General features: G+C 23.1%; 1 protein-coding gene across 1 annotated transcript in view; it reads left to right on the top strand.

The window, feature by feature from the left end:
• Positions 1-370: 370 nt before the first annotated feature.
• LOC129984429 (vacuolar protein sorting-associated protein 54-like) overlaps positions 371-20806 on the top strand; it is a 29333-nt gene continuing 8897 nt past the window's right edge. Inside the window, exons 1-16 of the mRNA XM_056094309.1 lie at positions 371-767; positions 2370-2677; positions 3892-3967; positions 4908-4942; positions 5059-5193; positions 6411-6553; positions 8409-8508; positions 9258-9400; positions 9762-9885; positions 10713-10820; positions 11099-11157; positions 12767-12863; positions 16483-16586; positions 17862-17988; positions 18236-18367; positions 20622-20671. Of these exons, the coding sequence (XP_055950284.1) occupies positions 524-767; positions 2370-2677; positions 3892-3967; positions 4908-4942; positions 5059-5193; positions 6411-6553; positions 8409-8508; positions 9258-9400; positions 9762-9885; positions 10713-10820; positions 11099-11157; positions 12767-12863; positions 16483-16586; positions 17862-17988; positions 18236-18367; positions 20622-20671 (1985 nt within the window). The 5' untranslated portion in view covers positions 371-523. The remainder of the gene's footprint in view (positions 768-2369; positions 2678-3891; positions 3968-4907; positions 4943-5058; positions 5194-6410; positions 6554-8408; positions 8509-9257; positions 9401-9761; positions 9886-10712; positions 10821-11098; positions 11158-12766; positions 12864-16482; positions 16587-17861; positions 17989-18235; positions 18368-20621; positions 20672-20806) is intronic.

Consider the following 20806-nt stretch of genomic DNA (forward strand, 5'->3'; position numbering starts at 1 on the left):
TGCGAATCTACATAATTAATGATGATGGCAATTTAACATAATTAATGATAACTTTGATCATAGAGTTAACAAAATATAGGGCTATTTAACATCAATGTCTTAAGGTTTTTTTTTTTTTTTTTTTTTTTAATTTCTTTTTATTATAGTTGACATACGTGGTTACTGTGCGCCATATATTTCCCCAAATTTAAAATAGCTTTATATTCTTAAAATTATTAATATGCACAGATATTTGGTCTTTTTAATTGATATACATTATATTTTTACTAAAAATTATTTTCACAGCTGATATAATTATTAATAATTAATTTTCTTTTTATTGATATTATGACTAAGCCATAAAGTTTCGGTATCGTTGTCAGCTGTTCGATACTGCAAGCTGTGTGATATAAAAATGTTGTTATGCGCTCTTTAAATTAATTTTTATTATTTGCTATGTGTTCAAATTTGTTGTTACTTTGATAATGCATGTTGTAAATAGGAATGGGTGGCTGGAATTTTTTAGAAAACTGTTCTCTTAAATATGACTTCGGAATCAAGATCTTCTGTAGCAGCATGGAAGCGTTGTAACCTTTGTGCGGAAACAACTTTTAAAACTGCACAAGAATTCAGATTGCATTTACGACAAAATCATTGTAAAAAAGAAGGGGGATCATATGTCTGCTGTTATGGTAAAAATAATATATGTGGATCATTACCACTGGAAGGCGTAAATGACCAAGATTACGAATTCCACGTCGTGAAACATCATGTGCTGACATTTACTGGTTTGTTTACATTTCATATGCATCCATCATTTTTAAATTTATAGGAAAATAATATTTATGAACCAATCATATAGTGTAAAATAATTGGAAAAAATAAGCTCTGCTTTACATTTTGCTGTGTCTTAAAATTGTGTTATTGTATACATACCCAGTTTGAAATACTTTTCTGTCTTATTGTGGTTTAAAAAAATTCAACTACTATTTGCAGTCTACGTAGGAAAATATTATTTTATTTTTTAAAATTGTTTTCCTTTCTTTAATATTGATTCCTAATAAAAATTTATTCTGTTAATATAGTGGAATATTGTAAAATTCACACATACAAATATAAATAAATGACAATCATGCTGTAACCGTTTTTATGCATTTGTTCTCACTAAAATCTTCACTGGTACATTCACTGCATAACAGAAATTAACACTAAAAAAGCTATAAAAATATGTTTATTATAAACAGCAATTAATCACCAAAGATGTCTCGTTAATCATAGCTAAAATCTAATTGTGTTAATTCGCTACTAGCAAATTGTTAAAATTCTCTAATGCTACATTGTTGATACACAGATGGTGAAAAAAAATCTTTCATTCTATATCAGGCTTTTTTCATTGAAGAAAATCCTATGAAATCATATGTTAAAATACCATGTCACTGCATCTTGCATTAAATTAAAGTGTATTGTTTTAAAAGTTCAAATACTCATTTTGTTGAAAGTCGAATTATTATTTGAAATAATGTTTTTAAATTATAGTTTTACAAAAGTATCGTATTATAATACTCATCATTATCAACAATCACAATACCCATCTCTTTTTACATTTGAAACTTCTTAACTGCATACCTTTTTTCCTGTTTTTAAGTACCAGTTTATCATTTTGTAAAATCAGGAAATATATTTGTAAGTTAAATAAGCAATGCATTAATATTTGTATTCTTCTAATTGAATAATTTTGAAAGAATATGCTAACATGTATTCATATTGTATCCTTCTGTTCATATTGTCCTTCTGTTTTGTGCAGGTATATTGAAAAAGGTACATTTGTGCAGGTACTAATTTTGTCAATTTGCAGATGTAGACTCCAATATGTAACAAAACCACTAAAGAAATAATATTTAATAATTGTTCCCTGATATAAATGAAAACAAAATTTAGAAGCTATTTATACCATTCTAATGTTCTAATTAAAACTATCTGTATTCTTAAACCATTTTTATTGTTATAAAATATATTTCTATAGAGAAATTTTTAAATATAGCTTTCAGGTAAATTTAGGAAGCCAAATATAAAATTCATCTCCAAATAACTAAATGATCTGACAGTAGTAACTTTATTTTATAAGCTGTATGAGATATGTAGAGAGTAATTTCCTACTGGAATAATTGCTGAAATTGAAAAGGAGAGGTACTAATAACTAAAAACATATTGAAGACTTTGATCCCTGGTGTTGTGTAGAAAACTAAATATGCTTAGAAAGTTGATATTGAGTTATGATTTATAAATTCTAATTCATTTTATTATTGCCAACATACATTGTATACATTAAACCTTTTGGTTGTTAATGAATGGTTTATTTTTTTATTAAAAATCTGTTTTATGTATTATAGTCGATGATGATAACTCTCAAGAGGAGAAGTTTGTGGAAAATCTTCGTCAAAAATATGCTCATATTTTTACTGCTGCTGAAAACAATACCCAACCAAATGTTGTAGAAGATAAATATCAATGGACAATTTACAATAGTTCTCAAAATTTGCCTGCTGTGCTTAATGATCCTCGTAAGACTAAGCGAGAATATGATCTTTTTACCAAAAGCTGGGGTGATAGTTTTGTGGAATCAGCTAGTTTACCTCCTACATATTTGCCAGATATTAATTACAAGCACTTTGAAATATATTTAAAGCATATAAGAAAAGTAAGTGAAATCCATCATTCAAAATATGCTTTAGTTTGCTTGGATAATTATATTTCTTTACTCTGATTAATATTTAGGAAAAATTTTCATAAGTCTTTAAACTGTCAATCATACCTTTTAAGTTTATTACTTTAAAATAATATATTCTTTAAAAAATTGTTTAAAAAAATATGACTTTTTTTATTATTTTAAAGTAATTTATTATTTTTGATTACTTTTAATGAAAATTCTAATGTGCATTTTAAAATGGATAATTAGACTGATAACATATACCAAATTTCTTTCATCAATTTATTATATTATTATTGATATATTCTAGACTTTTATATGGTACTAAATTCTTATGTAAATAGGATTTTAATAAAAGAACATATATAATTTTCTTATGCGGAGTATGCTTAAAAAATGTCCATATTAAACAGTATTGCAAAAATTGTTTATTAGTTGAAGAAAAAATATCCTGTTATTGTGAATTATAGCCAAATATTATCAATACTAACCACTTTTTTTTTTAATAATAATAATTGATTGAAGCATAGACTTGCATGTTATTTCGTTAAATTGTAAGTCTGCAACGTTGTAGTTTTGAAAATTTATTTTTATATTTTTAGAGTTATTTCTGTCAATATAATATCTACTTTGTTATTTAATGCAGAAATCCAAAATTATTTTTAAGTTTTTTTAAATTTTATTTAAAATATAAGTTATTATAAGAAAATGTAAGCAAAATTATGTAAATAAAAATATTTTTTTAAAAATAAAACAAAATTTAAATCATTATTTTATTTATAGTTTTATGGATTAATGATATTTTATCTTGAACTTGAAATTCTCCTTTTCTCCTATTTCCCATATATCTCATTCATTGCTATAGATGCATTTAATTTTTCTAAAATCTTAGTACTATTGTTCATTTAATTTATACTAGAATTTTATTTTGTAGCATTAGCTAATATTGAATCTATGTTCGTTTTAATTATTACATTTTGTATCACTGCTAATCTTAGTCAGATATCGCGATTTCATACTAAGTATATTATCATTGTGTCACAAAAACCAATACATGGAAAGTAATTTAATTTCTCAAAATTTATAGTTAATTTTATTGTGTTACTTTTAATCAAATTGATATGATTAAAATGCATTATATTAAATGAATAAAAAATAAAAGTTTGTTGTTGTTTATTTTTCATTTTTTTTTATAACTTTTTAAGGGTATAAGGAGAAATGCTAAAAAGAAAGATCAACAAGATAAAAAGCAACATGCTTCACTTTGTGCTGAAAAATCAAGTAAGACTTTATTCATTTGCAAAATAATAAATTATATGCAAATTATTTAAAATTTGTATGATATTTTTTAAGTATTATGTGATTTTATTTTTTAAATTGTTTTTAAAATAAATAAAACTAATTGTTCATATGAGATATTTTCTATATTCTTATTTTTTCTTTGATCATAATGCTGTAATTGTGACATTATTGAGTATGTTATTTTATTTAATTATTTTTATTATATTTAATCTCTTTATTTTTATTTTGTAGCATTATGTAAAATATTGCATAATTTTTTTATTCAGTGCAATTTTTAAAATTTTTACTGTAAACTCCAAATGTAATATAAATATAATTCTGTTAAAGAAGTAAAAAATCAATATATGTTATATGTACATAATTTATTCTCAAATATATGACTTTTTAGAATAATATGTTTCTTTATATTTATGTATTAGTTAGTTATTATTTTTTTTCATAAAAAATTTTAAAGCTAATTACTGTATAATATAAATATATTTTTATAGCTTTCTATTCTTTTTTAGTTAATTTGAATTGGTTTATGAATGCTTTTATATAAAATAAGATTTTAAATAGTTTTTATTTAAAATCATGACTTAAAAATTTAATTAGATTACATTATGGGGGTTTGTTATATTTTATTCTTTGTGGTTAAAAAAAACTTATTATACCGTCTTTCTATATATATATATATATATATATATATATATATATATATATATATATATATATATATATATATATATATATATATAGTACTATAAATGGTCTTCATAGTTACTGGTATCCTTTTTGCAATTCTTAATTTAAATTACTGCTACAATTATGTGTTTCATGGAATGCATTATCAGGGTTATGTGTGCTTTTTATTTCATTGTATTTCTCTTGTTTGAATATATACATGATAGATAACAAAGAAAAAAAACTTTTCTTTTAGTGTCTAAATTTGCTGACATTGAAGAAATACCAAAAGTAGGTACTCTTAAGCATTTTATATTTTCTCCTTTTAAAATAAATTTGTTTTAAATTACATTCTAGTAGTAGATTGCAGTTTGCATTCATCTAATCAATGTTGTCTATACTTACAGATATTTTTGCAATCTGACTTTAATTTGGAAAATCCTTCTACATTCAATGCAGTTCTTCCTTGGTCTCAATTATATGGTCAAGGATCAGCTGAAAATTCTAATCAGAAAAATTCTATCAAGTTATTGCAAGAAAAGGTATATTTTTTAATAATTTTTATTTAGTTTCATACTTATCCACATTGAAATTTTATATTCTGGGAAGTAAAGGATTATATTTAAAGTGTTTTACAATATCTGTAAATTTTTGGATTTGAAATAACTGGTTGTTTTCTAAATAGGTGTCTATCATTGATAAAATGTTAGGTGGAAAATTTCTCTCCATTTTTCACATTGCAAAAGTTTTCTGTGTGTTTTTATTTAAATATATAGAAAAAAGAGACTTGCAGTCTATTGCTAAAAACCATGTCCATGTTTTAAATTTTTATTTATTTATTATTCAAACTTTTTTAACTTGGTGGCAGAGTCTCTGCTTTGGGATTAGAGGAATGCAGTTTAAGAAATAATTCCACCAGAGATACACCATGTCTTATTGAATTTGTTGTTGGTGCAATTTTCTCCTGCGAATATAGTGTGGAAATATGTAAGGGATGTCTATTTGGATGTTATTCTTACATTTAACCACTATTAAAAATTATAAAACTCATCTTAGGATAGTCATTGGTTTTTGAAAATGCAATAATTGAATTAATCAAATTAAATTGAACTACTTTTACTATGCTAAGCTCCATAAATTGAAAAAATAATTTGATACATTCAAATGGTATAATGTTTCCTGTTACTTTTAATAAGATATAATCATTAAAGGAGGTCATGAACTTTTGAGAATTTTCATTCATTATCAATAATGAGAAAAACTATATGATAGAATAAAAATAAAATTATTTAGTAAAAGTTTACAATTGGGATTTTTTGACAATTTTATTATTATTTTTTTTTATGCCAAGACGGCGCCAAGGGGATTTTTTGGTCAGTGACCCAACAGTAACATCAATGAAAACAAAAGATTATGGAGAACAGTTGTAGTGCTTCATCATTGAAATTTGTCGCCAATTGAAGGAACACCCAAATCTACACTAGATCCAATTATTTTTCTTCTTCAGCCTCATTTGGTTACATTATAAAAACTATTTAACATATTTATTGTTGCTGCTATTTTTAATAATACTTACATTTATTTAATGTTGTAGACATCTTATGTATTGTTTCACTGAATGTGAAAAAATTAATTTTGCTTATATTATCTGATACATTTTCTTGTGATATATCTAAAAAGTTTCACTTATATTTTTACTCTAATGTTTAAATGCACTCCTACATACTAAATAATTTAATTTCTTACTTTTTACTTATAGATGAGTCACTATTTAGATATTGCTGAAGTTCATATAGCAAAGCAAATATCTATGCGTTCAGAAGCTTTTTTTCATGCAATGACTTCTCATGATGCATTAATGGATCAGTTAACTGATGTGATAAAATGTGTCTGTGATTTAAGGTAGGTCATGTAAATATATATTTTTTGTATTTTGTTATTAGTATCTCAAGCTATCGGTTGGTTTGCCAAGAATATTGCTTATATTTAATTTCAGATAAGCGTTTAGTTATAACTTCATGTATAGTTATCACTTCATGATACCAGGTAATTGTCTGGTGTTAAATCTGTGTTATTTTAATTCTTATTTAATTTTTGTTTATTGTGTACATGAATCTGTTTAATGGAGATAGTCCCGTGACATTATAGCGCTATTAAGAGTATAAATCTGTGATTCATCTATCTTCTAAATTTCATAATACAGTAATGTCACTTTTTAATTTGTCTTATAAATTGGGCAGATATTAATCATAATCCTTGTTTTTTTTTACTTTCAACAATGGAAGAAAATTTCATAATCAAATATTTGACGAAACAATGAAAATAGTTTGAATTTCAGGGTAACAATATAATCTGTTTTTGGAAATTAGGCAAAAAAAAAAAATGCTAAAATTTAGTGAAAATTTGCACGATTATTAAATTGTTATCCTTGAAAAAATTTCTTACATTTTGAATTGTTATGATTTTTTTATTATATTTTTAGAATCATTATTGATAAAAGCCAAAAATCAGCTTAATTTTTAATTAATTAAAATTTTCAAAAAAACTAGTAGTTCTGAGTTGCTATCCTCCAAGGTATATATGTGTCAAACTTGGTAGCTGCAGATCAGACAGTCTAGCCTGTAGAACACCAGCATACACACAGATAGACAGACACATATATTCATTTTTATTATTAGTAGATTTATAGGCCGTTGTGTCATCAAATGTTACTGAATTAATATTTTCTTTGCTCTATGTAGTTTTATATATTTCATGATTTGTATTATATGATGAAGATAAGATTTAATATATATTAAAAATTATTTTACTTATTAAAAATAAATAGAAAATTTTAAATCCTAAATTTTAATTTATAAATAACAAAAATAATTAATTCCTAAATTCTTTTTATAATGATTAAAATAATTTTCGTAATTTAGGCATTCGTAATTTTCATAACATTCATTTATCTGTTTTTTTTTTTTTGTTGTTGTTGTTGTTATTTATGCAAGATTATATAAACTGACTGTTGCAAACTTTTTTTTTACAGTTGTAATTGTTTTATAATCAAGAAATAAATGCAAGTTATCTTGAGTCATTTGAAACAATTTGTTCAATACTAAATCTTCATTTCTCTTTCACAACATGAGGATGAATTTTTCTTTGACTTTTTTTTTCTTCTTTATTTTTGTGCTGCATTTCAATGTAAAATATCTATGAATTGTAGTGAACATTTGAAAGAATGAATATGGTCTTGGATTTAGAAGGTACTAAAGCCATGAAATTCTGCTCAATATTGAATTTCCTTTCAAATATTTTTCTTAGATACTGAATTAAACTATGCTTAATATATTACATTCATGTACAGTAGATAATTGATAATTTCTGTCAATTTAAAACTTTTGAATAAGTTATATGTAAAATTTTCATAATTTTTTAAAGGCTTGTAATAATATATTGAAATAAAAAAAATAAACCAAAAGTCTAATAAGATAAAAATCAGGAGCTGACTCGAAATTAGAGATACATTTTGAAATATAATATGACTAAAAATTGCTGCAAATCCTTGATTTTTTTTAAAAAAAATTTAAATCAATAAATTTCACTGAAGAAATTTGTGGCAGGAAAAAAAATGTATTCAAATATACCAACTGTCTTGAAATTGATAATTTTTGAATTGGTCTGAGAGTTCTCAAATTTATTATGTTAACAAAATTTATTATGTAAACAAAACCATTTAAAAATATGACTATATATTTTTAATTATTTGATTTAGAGAACGCATACATGTAATTGAAGAAGTTTTAGTAACTGGCCCCATGAAAATATTACGATTAAAACGCCGTCAGAAGAATTTAAATGATATTTATAAGAAGGTAAGCTAATTTTTTTAAGCTCTTTGAACTTTAAATGCTTTGAGTAAATTATCTTATAACCTTGCAGACTTTTATCAATTAAAGCACTTATAAAATATATTATTTCACAATTGACAGTATTTTTTAAACTTTTTTTTTATTATTGAATTGAATTTTACAAAAATATGAATACGTTTTAGAATTTATAAATGTCCAAGTCTTTAATTAGATCTTCAATTTTTATGGCTTATTTAAGTAGAATAAAATAATTTAAATTAATTTTTGCATACGAATGAAATTTTGAAATGAAATAAGATGTTTTTATTCTTTTTTAAATAAATGGGATTATCTTCATTGATATATCTGTAGTTATTGTCATTAGTTTCTCAATATTCTAATACTTCAATAAGTCATCATATTGAGATAGTGTGCAAATATTTTTAATATTTTTGCAGTTTTTATTATTAAAATGAAACCCTGCTGACTTTATTTGATATTTATTATCACATTTAACGATATTTTAAAAGGATATTCTTTATAAAAATATCATACTCTTAAAGTATTCAATATTGTTCCATTCTTCTTTGCCAATTAAAATCTGAATATATATGCTGAATAATTTCAGTTCTTAAAATTGTTAATTCCAAAAGTTAATTATAAGTTTTTTTTATTGGAAACTTTTTTCTTTTAAGTTCTATAAATATATTTCTTGGTTAGTATCTTGATAGTTTTTTTTTTTTTTTTCTAAATATGCTTCTCTTTTGATTTAGTTGAATTTGATATCCACTGTTCACCAGACACAGCCTACAATACAAAAGCTGCTAAATACATCAGATTTTGTTGGAGCTTTAGATATGATATATACTACACAAGATGTTTTAGCTCAAGAACTAAGTGGTATTCATAGTTTCAGGTAACAAAAATTTTATATTAAAAACATTTTAGTTATTTTATGGATGTACCTTTCATAATTCCTTAAAATAACTTTTATTTTCATTTTAGGAAGAAAAAAAAACTAGTTAAGAATTTTTAAAATCTGCAGTTCTACAACTTTTTTTTTTAAGAATGTCACATAGTGGAATTAAAACTTTTTCTCTTAATTGTTAATTGATTGTTTTATAATTCTCTAATAAATAATGTAAAATAAATAATATAATTTTATTCTCTGATAAATAATAAAATAATATAAAAATTAAATTAAAAACTACTCTATTAACTGAATTATATATTTTTCTTACATTTATGCTTTGAAATTCATTTTAATTCTTTAATAGGCATCTAGGATCACAACTTGCAGAGATGGAAAAAGTGATAGGTAAAATGATGGTCAATGATTTTGTCCGTTATATTACTGCTGATTTGAATCGACCTCATACTGAGCTTCTTGTTATGGAAGAGGTAATTTTATTGAATAATTGTTGTAAATGCTATTCAATAATTTATAAGATTGTCTTTAAAATAGTCTTTACTAAGCACTGTTTGCAACTTGGTTGCTTTAGAAAATGAAAAGTAAGAAATTGAAATGAAAATGATATATTTATAATGATTTCATAGGTATTGTTTTGCCCTCAGCTAATAAATGATGACTATTTCATTAAGAAAATGTTGTAATGTTTCAGATTTTCATAGTTAATTTTTCTTGGTGTGAATTTTTGCTGTATTAGTATTATTCTCTTTATTAGCATTTGTTTTCAAATTTCTTACTAAATAGAATGATGAATAAATATTTTCTAATCAAAGTGCTTTCTTTATTTTATATAGATTAATTGAAATATTATTATACATTATTATTATAAGGAAGACTATGATTCATAGTTATATTACTATATATGAACAAAAATTTGGAATCTAAATTGTATTTATTTGATGATATTTGAAATGTTAATGCTTCATGATTTAGCTTTTCTCTTTTTGATAATTATATTTGTTGACAAAATATAAGTTAGACAGTTATAAATTCTCTTTTGGAAATTTTAACTAAAATAAATGATTGTTATTTTGAGAAAAAAAAATATAGTTGTCTATAAATTTTTGTAATAATTTTAATATCTTTAAAAAGAATTACATTCAATTACTTTAAAAATATTTTTTCTCTTATATATAACAAGCATAATGAATGGAGCAATTTAGACATTAGCAAGTAGTAAAATTGTGCATATGAATATTTTAATGCATAATGTTACATATTAAATTGTGATGTTCGTATAGTGTATTTTTCTTTATAGGAAAAATTAATTGCCATTGTGTTTGGAATGCTGAGGCAAAACCATTTCCGTTTTGTCCAGACATTTAAAGAAGAATGCTTTACCACAATAGAAGCTACAGTAAAGCAGGTATACTTTGTTAATTTTTGATTAGCTTAACAAGTTTTTAAATACTTAGGCGTTTTTATACATTTAATTTTAGAACATTTAATATATTAATATCTTCAAGATAAATAATTTCAGTTGCATAAACATTCTTTTTTTTTTTTTTTTTTTTTCATATATCTTATGTCTATATTTCTTCAAAATATTGATACAAGTTATAATTTTGTCATAACTGAAAAAAATTTAAAAATACTTTTGGTTATATATTAAGTTTCAGTACTTATTTATTTATTTTGTTTCAGACTGTAATAGAAGTGGTGTCTCAGAGTGATGATTTTGACTTAGAAAGCAACACTGGCAAGTAATGAAATATGATTATGTAGACTTTTTTTTGGAGTTATGCATTTAATTTATAAATACATTTTGAAATTCTGCTATTGATTTTTTGTTGTTGTTGTTTAAAATTTGTGATGATGGCTTTTTTTCTCAAACATTTCTGTTATTTAGTGTCTCGATATGAAATCTGAAATGACAAATTTTATGAGATTGCGATACATAATTTATAGTGCAATGAATGAAAATTTTATGATTTTAATGGCTAAGAGAATAATTCTTTTCACTTCTATTCATATCCTCCATTTTGAAGGTTAAAAAGTGTGTGCTGCAGGATAATTGTTCAATAAGTAGGTAAAGGGATAGATTAATTTCAAAAATGGACATAATTATTATTTATTAATACATTGCTGATAGGGAATAAAATGGTACATGTAAATTGTTATTGCATGTATTTCGTGTAATTTTTTCTGTGCAAAAATGGCAAGCTCAGATGTTTGTAAAAGATTGAATTATGATATTATTTTCTATAATATTGTAATTAATATGATTTTGGAATATTTTTCTGCACAACTTTAAAAAAAAATGAGGCATTTTTGTTGATTGAGGCATGCTTTTAATTGGATTAATCTAAAATTATATGAATTATTTTACAATTATTTTGTTAGATAAATTATCAAATTTTCATAATATCATTTTTTTTTTTTTTTTGTATGTAGAACCTGTTTTCCACTAACTATAATAACAATAATTGTCAAAGAGTGTGACATTTTAGTATAGTCTTTAATATAGAAAAAAATGCAATTCAAAATAATTGATCATTCTTATGAATATAGCAATGAAATAGAAATTAATTAAAAAATTTTAATTATACGATTATTGCAATTTTATATTACTTTTGGTAAATGTTGTGTATATCCTAAAAGAATTTTCATTGTTGCAATAAAGCAGAATGATTTCAGCAGTTTCTATTTTCATTATATTTCTTTTCTATAAAAGTAAGAATCATGGTTAGAAAATTCTGCATTTAACTCTCACTTTAGAATGAAGAATGGTTTGATTCCATATCTGTATGGGGAAATATATATATATGTGTGTGTGCGCATGAGTGAGTGATTTAATGTGAAGTTCCAATTTTTGCATTTTATCTCATTTCGCATTTAGAAGCGAGAATTTTTACTTCTGTGCTATTAATATTGGTATAAATAATTTCAAGGTCGGTATTATATAATTTTAAACACAGAACAAGAAACAAAATTCTTTTCTTGAAAAAATATGGTAAACTATATTATTTTTATTAGTAGGAAAATTGTGCAATTTGAATTGGCTCAAGGGAAGTATATTATATACAATGGTTAGAATTTTTAAAAATAGTTTAATGATTATATTCTTGTAATTATTAATTATAAAAATTTTGAACCTGAAAATTTTTAATCAAATTATTTTTAGTTCCTAATTTTAAACATTTTGAGATAACTAAACAATTGTAGCATATTATTCAGGAATATTATAAAATGATAAATACTATGAAAACAACATCTTTAAATGACTTTCTTTTCATTTTTATTTTTAAAAATTCATGAATATTATTTTAAGATTTATTTATTTCTTTTTAAATATAAATTAAACTTCTGCAGCCTTGCTGAGCAGCTAAGATCTCTCTCATTTCACAAGTGGATGGAAATGTTTCAACTCATTATGAAAAACCTACATTTTCTTTTGCAAAGAATTCAAGTAGGCCTCTATTCATCTTAAAAATATAATAATTGAATGATTTATTAGTGTCAGCCAGAATTTAAATTATTACAAAACGCATAATAATTTATCTATTATTGATTTGAAATGTACAAACATTAAATTATTATTAGATTACTATTACAATAAACATTTTAAATTAAAAAAAAATCTTACAAGCTTAGTCTTCTTTGACCATTGATTGCTTCACTACGATTATTGATTAAGAAAAATCTTAATTAAATCTTTTATATGTTGCTTGATTTTTAATAACTTAATTTTTTGTCTTCAGCAAAGTATTTCAAACTTCAAATTTTAATAGATGTATTATTTTAAAATCTTTACAATATTCTAATCATTATACTAAGCACCTTCTTTATTTTTTGTCATCTCGTCTAATATTTGAAATTAAATTTGGAGTGAAAAGTGAGTAAAATGAAACTGAATCCAATTATTTGTTTGCTGAATTGAAACATGTTCATTTTTTAAAAAAGTGCAAAAATAGCTAATAGAATCATTTGATAATGAAATTTTTAGCATACTGTGTTACTATTACTATACCAAAAATAGCTAATAGAATCATTCAACAATGAAATTTTTTGCATTCTATGTTACTATTACTATAATATACTATATACTATTGAATTACTTATTACATAATTTATCTAATATTTTAGAGGATTTTTTTTTTGTTTACTAATTTAATTTTTAAAAAATCATTCTTTTATGAGAAATCAAAACTTCAAACTAAAATAGTGACAAAATTTTATGAATTCAGTTACCAGAAAGACAATCAAACATTGTTTACAGATTGATTTATTATGCTATTAATTAAGATGCTTTTAATTAAATTTTACAATGATATTTTCATTATGGCAATGGAACTGAAATTGTTATTTATATTTATTGCCGAATTTTTCTTTCATGAATAAAGGTAATAAAGATGAATAAAGGTATTCATCTAGTTGTTGTTTTGCCACATTGAATAGATTTTACTTTAAAATATGCTTTTAATAAAGTTTTCCTTTTTAAAAATATATGATTGTTGTTATAAAGAGTTAGCAACAGAAGTAAAAAATAAGAAATATTTTTAAAAACCATCTGTTTTTAAACACTACTTGTCTTTCTTATAATATAATTGATTATACAAAAAATTTTATATTAAAATTTGTTTTCTTATGGTATGCTCTCAAATTTTTATTGAATTAAAAAAAAATCTTTATTGATTAATCCTCTGGAATATTAAATAAACTTTGAAATGTATTTTGTTAATGCATAAAAAACTTCAGTGTTAAATGATTCTACTTCCTTCCCTTACAATTTTTTTTATGCAAATGTTTTTATTCAGCAAGCATGTTGGTTGATTAGTTGAAGTTAATTATTTCTCATTTAAAATCAAACTTCAAATTTTAGGTGAAATGACAGTGAACTATAGAAACAATATTACAGCGAGAATTATGTAAAGTTTTTAAAAAGATATAGGTTACATGTCTATGAAAATTTGAAGTTTATAAATACTTTGCTTAGAACACCATTAAGGTTAAATTTTGTATAAAAGTAAATTGAAATTTTCTGCATCAAATAATCTTAGCAAACTAGCTGTTTGCCAAAGATAGTTAGTGCAGATATTAAGCAAAATATTCATACTTTAATCATGAAAATTTTGAGAAAAATTAAGAAAAAAATATTAGGAATGTCAATGAAAATGAGTTAAATTTCCTTATTTCTTGTTGTAAAATATACTTTAAAAATATTTTTTTAATTATTGAAATTACAGAAAATTGTACAACAACTTAATTGATGTCCGTAAAAAGTTGCTTTTTCCAAGGTTTAAGATAATAAAAAAACTACTCTAAAATTATATTTTCAGAAATTGTAAAAAAAAAAAAAAATTTGCTTTAATTTTTAATCATAATTTTTTTAAATGCTCTTATATGCCTATTTTAATCTTGCAAAGCATGTTTCTGTCAAACCTCATAGGTCTAAGTGAAATAGACTGTCTTGTAAAGTGCTAAAAAACGTAGACAAAATGCCCACATTCACTCTTAATATTAATAGAGATTAGCCACTTCATTTATTAGTAATCTTATAAAAAAAAATTAACATAAATAATTTTGCTTTTCAAAAAATAATATCAGAAAAATGTTATAAACCCTCCAATATATATTCAAATTTAAGAAATCGCATTTACACCATTCAATTTAATAAGTTTTTGTTAGACCATTTTACATGTAAGTGCTAATAAAGTTGTTTAACAAATTGGAAATCAGATATTCATTTTCTAGAACTGTAGTAAACCACTTTTAAATGAATGAAATTAAACAAAGTTGAAAAAAAACTGTTCTTCCATATTATTTACCTTTTTTAAAGCATTTCTTTGTTTAAGAATTTAAAATATACGTTGTATTATATACTCAAGTCAGAATTGTGGATGAAAGCAATAATCCGAAATTTTTAACTGCTTTTGAATGATTTGGAATAAATAATTTACTGTAAAATGCATTCTAGTTTTTAATTGTTAAATAACACAAATTAAATTTCCCCCCTGTAATTGGAGATTCAGTCATATATTTAATATAATAAAAAGTCAAAAGATTTTTAAAAAAATAAACACTGACATGCATTTTTTTAAACCTAGATATTATAAATTTGACTTTACTAGGGCAATATACAGTTTAAAAATCTGTACAAAATATTTCCATATAACTAATGAAGTCCAATAATTAACAAGGGCATACCCACATAAAAGAGACTGCACAGGATAAATACCAAAATTGTGCTCTTTCCTAGGTACACGTACATGTTTTGGAACTTAATCTTTTTTTTTCTTTTTTTTTTTCTGATCTTTTATACCAAGGAAAAATAAGATTGAAAGTGCAATTATACCTAAATAATAATATATGAAACATTTTGTATGTGATATGATTTAAACATTACAAATTACTTCACAATACTGTATTATAAGAATATTTCAAAAAGAAATGTTTGAAAAAGAAATTTTATAAAATCATTTCAAAAGTTTTATGTAAACTACTGCAGATTTTCTCTATTCTAGTTTTAATGATGGAGTATAATAATATGTATAATAATATATTTAATGATGGAGTAATATAATCTAGTAATGATGGAGTGATAATAATTTAAATAAGGCTCAAGTAAAAAATTATTTCTGTTTATATTATACTTAAAAATATATATATAATGTATATAAATCTCTTAATCCATCCAAAAAGTGTTATTTTTGTTATTACTTTTTTGTTCTTAAATACTATATGGAAACTCTGAATATTGAAATAAATCCTTTGTTAATATATAAAATCATTCAAAATTCTTGGTATTTAAGTTAATTTTTATAATAATATGTAGGAATATTTCATGCATATTATTAAATTTATCTATCAATATTTTTAATGGTGTTTAATGAAATATCTAGTTCTTTGTGACATTCATGCAATGCATTTGCATTGCATGAAATAAAGGTTTATGGAATTATGCAAAAATTCAAAGATTGATTAAAATTAACACTTTATTTATTTGTCTGTAACATGTAAAGTTGCACATTAAATAATTTATTAAAATTATGACAATTTAATTTTTATTTTTCATAATTTGATTTTAGGCTTTATATCAAGTAATGGATGACACCTTAGAAGTTGCTGCTGGTTATATTGCAAATATAAATACCGATGAAAACTTCCATCGATGTCATACACTACACTTGATGTAAGCTGCATATTTATATATATATATTTTCTTTTTCTTTAAAGGATGTACTTAAAAAAATGATTAATTTTACTGCAGATTAGGGAAGATTTGTTCATTTGGCTATCAGAGGAAATCCATTATGGGCTTTACGTATCACTTTTGGCAACATATGAGCTGAAAATAAGATAATTACTTTCATTTTAGGGTGCTGATTTAGGTTAAGAGGATAATCATTTTCATTTCATTATATTAATTCACATGACCAATTTTTTTTTTAATTTGAACATTTGCATATACTGCTCATTACTGTCACCTTACACATCATAGCTAACATTTTGTGATAGTGAACTTGGTGGTTTTGTCACAGCTGAACTAGTATTTTATTTCTTTCGTTAAAAATAAAATGATGTAACCTTATCATGTAAACAGAATATGAGCTGAATATGCAAATGAAATGATTACCTTCTTATCCTAAATCAGCAACATAAAATGAAAGTAATTATCTTGTTTTCAGCTCTTGTTTTCAGTAATTTCTTGTTCATCAGCTTTTATGATTTATTATATGTGTATTATTAGTATTAATGATTTATTAATACTAATAATACAATTCATAACTTAACAAACCATAATGACTCATGATTAAAGTTATGAAAGTGGTTGGTGAACTTATGTGATAAAATGAGAGAAAGTAAATTAATAACTATAACCTTAGTATTGTTTTTAATTTACCTATAATTTTACAAAATATTGAAAAGTGTGAAGTTTTAACAATGTTACACTAAAGTTGAAACAAGTCTGGGAAAATTGATTCCAAGCACATCTATATAGGATATAAAATAAACTTATATTATAATTCTTAATCTTATTATTATTAAGTATAATATTATTATGAATATATAATGATATTAATGATATTATTATATATTCATAATCTTATTATATTAAACTTACATTATTATTAATATTATAATTCTTTTCGTAAATATGTGCCTGATTTCATCTTAACTTTTTTTTTATATATTGAAAATAGTTTGATTATAATTTCTATCCAAACCTATCTGAATATTGATTAGCTTATAGAAAATGATTATGTTGCAATAATTTAATTATTTTGTTATTGTATTATCTTAGAAATTAAAAACTTTTTAAACCCCATTTTAAGGAGTTTTGTTTTATTTCATAATTTTTATACATCTGCTAAGATATTTTATGAGCTTTTTAAATTTTTATTTTATTTTTTAATTTTATATAATATTGTAGAAAAAGTACAAAATGTATTTTTTTTTATATTAGGGAAACAGAAGTAATGATTTCAGAACAGGACTACCTAAAAATTAAGCCAAATTTAAAAGATGTCTTGTGTTCAGTTTGTGATCATGCACATGATTGTTGCGCAAAGATATTATCAGCAAAGGCAAAGGTAAGATAAAACTTGTTAAAGAATTTCAATAAACATTTAATATTATTAAATCAAATTATATAATTGTTTGAAAGTGGCATGCAAAATCTTCCAATATATATATAATCCATGTATATAAGTCTGACATTTTTTTTATATATGTTCCATAGTTTTATGTATTACTTTTCATGCAAATAACGCTTGAAGTATGTTTTCCATTTGTATTTGTAATATGTAGATGCAACTTATCAGATATATTTTCTTACAGGATGGTTCATTAGATAAGTTAATTATGCCAGAATTTTTAAGTTTGGCTAAGAGTATTGAAGAATTTCAACAAAAAAGTGAAGAAATTTCTGGAAAGCAAAGCACAGCTTTGAGACTCGCTTTACAAAGCCAGGTATGTATTTATTACAGATATTTATGTAACCAAAATATTCTATTTGAAATCATCTTTTATGCAATATTTTGGTTATTTTTTAATAAATTGCATTAATGCTGATAAATGCATGCAATTACAATATAATATATAGAATGCCTGTTACACTTCAGTGGCTTTATGCCAAATTCTTAACTTTACAATTAGACCAGTAAATATTAAAGAAAAGATGTTATTAATTTCAGAAATATTTATAATGGTTTAACACTGGATTCATTAAAATTTTTTTTTTTTGTATAAATTAAAAATGGAGCCTAATATTTTGACGGGATTTAAAAGAAAATACGATATTGCAGAACTTTCTATTAAAAGGGATAAATATGTCTTCTTAACTCATTTAAAGGAAATTCAGTTGTTTCATTTATTTATTAAAATAGGATTCTTGCAATTTACTGGTTTCCAACTATTCATCAAAGGCTAATATGTAATACTTTGAAAAGGCTTCATTATAAATGTTATCTTTAATAAAAACATAGTATATTAAAAATAGACTGGTAAAAATTTTATAGTTTTTTTGAAAAAGAAAAAATTTCAGTCAAGGATAGAACATATTTCAATTGGAATTTTCCTCACTTTTTGAACATGATATAATCAATGCCTGGAAAAAAAATTTGAAAGAGGTGATCACTAGTTGGAGAAAACAATGCAAAATAGAAAAATAATTTTTTTAAATTATGTATACTATGAATTTTTTATTAGTTATGATTCAGATATTGTGATTTAACAAGTTTAATCTATATATATAATTTTATTATTGTTATTATTCATTTGCTTTATATATAGACATTACTGCATATTTTATTAATAATTAGCAATTTCATGCCCAAAATTAGCAGTTATGTATCTAGAAAATTTTCAAGTACCTGAAAATTTACTGTGAGATTGTAATATAAAATGCTGGTTGCCATTGTACTATATGCTTGCGTTCAACTATAAAAAGTAGGTTTTAAAAAACATTTTTAATGTGATTGTTAGTTACCAGTGTTATTATCCAGATAATAAGGTTCAATTTTAAAGGAATTAGATATATTTTTCTTTGGTGTGAACTTAATAGAGAAAATTTATGGTTGTTATAAGTAAATCTCCAGAGTGTTGTTTATAAGTATCAGTGGATATAAAATTCTAACACACTTCTTTGTAATGTTTTGATTCAGTAAATCCTCTTCTTTATATTTCATGGCAACACTAGACTTAATATTTTCTAGTAATTTCTTGTTAACTTTTTCATATTATGCATTTCTTAATTCATGTTTGAATTACAGAGAAAATGTATATTACATGTCATATGAATGGAGAATACTGAGTATTACTAATACTTCTCTATTATTGATTAAAATGGAGTTTATTTGTTCAAATGGATACAAATCTATTGAGGGTATATGCATAAGAATTGATAAACTGATAAGAAAAATAGATTTGGTTTTCAAATAAAACAGATGAATTTTGTTCCCCTAATCAACTTTTCTTTTTCGATTAAAAGTTTAATTGTTAATGCAAGAAAATTTTATTTTTAGTACTTAATATCAATAACTATTAATAATTAAATTTTCTCTCTGATTATTCATTTTTGCCTACATAAAGCTAACATTTCATAAGAGGGATAAGAAATTTTATAGACATTTATTCTCTGTATTAAAAATATATATATATTCCTTTTGTGTATTATAAAGAAACTAATTGTGGAATTCAAACTGAAGGAATTTTAGTTCAAATCTTATTTTAAAAAATCATTTTTATATTTAATTTTATAATTTTTTACATTAATATTTACTAAATTTACCCTGGTTTTTATAATTTTTCTCTATTACTATGCTTGAGGTACTTGATAGAATAATAGCAATTAAATTTGTATGAAAAATTGTACAGAATTTATCATTGAAAATCTTTTTTAAAATATTTGTCTAAAAATAATAAACTTTAAAATATTTATTTTAAGTAAATAATATTAGAATAAAATTTTCAATTTTCTACTACATTCAGGGTCATTTTTAAATTGAAAATAAGAAAAAGAAAGAAAAGAGCCATAAATTTATAGGATAAACATTTTATTACTTTTTTGCACAATGAATACTAATTGATTTTGCAATAATTCTTTATATATATATATATAGTATCCTGGAGTCTTATAACAAGAATATTATTAAGTCTAAGTCAAATTCTAATCATTCAACATATTATTTTGACTTATATTTAATCTTTGTCTTGTTTCTATCAGGTTAGTCGTTTTGTAATGAGGTTTCATGAAGAAAGAAAGGTAAAACTCAAGTAAGTCTTCTTTTCCTTATCAGATATTTCATTGACTGACGTAAAATGATAGGACCACTATTGACTTTCATCAAAGATTTATTCAAAATTTATTAGTTCTGAATATTGTTTAATTCTTGAGGAATAAAAATAATT

Source organism: Argiope bruennichi, chromosome 9, assembly GCF_947563725.1.
Source record: "Argiope bruennichi chromosome 9, qqArgBrue1.1, whole genome shotgun sequence".
Classification (NCBI taxonomy): domain Eukaryota; kingdom Metazoa; phylum Arthropoda; class Arachnida; order Araneae; family Araneidae; genus Argiope; species Argiope bruennichi.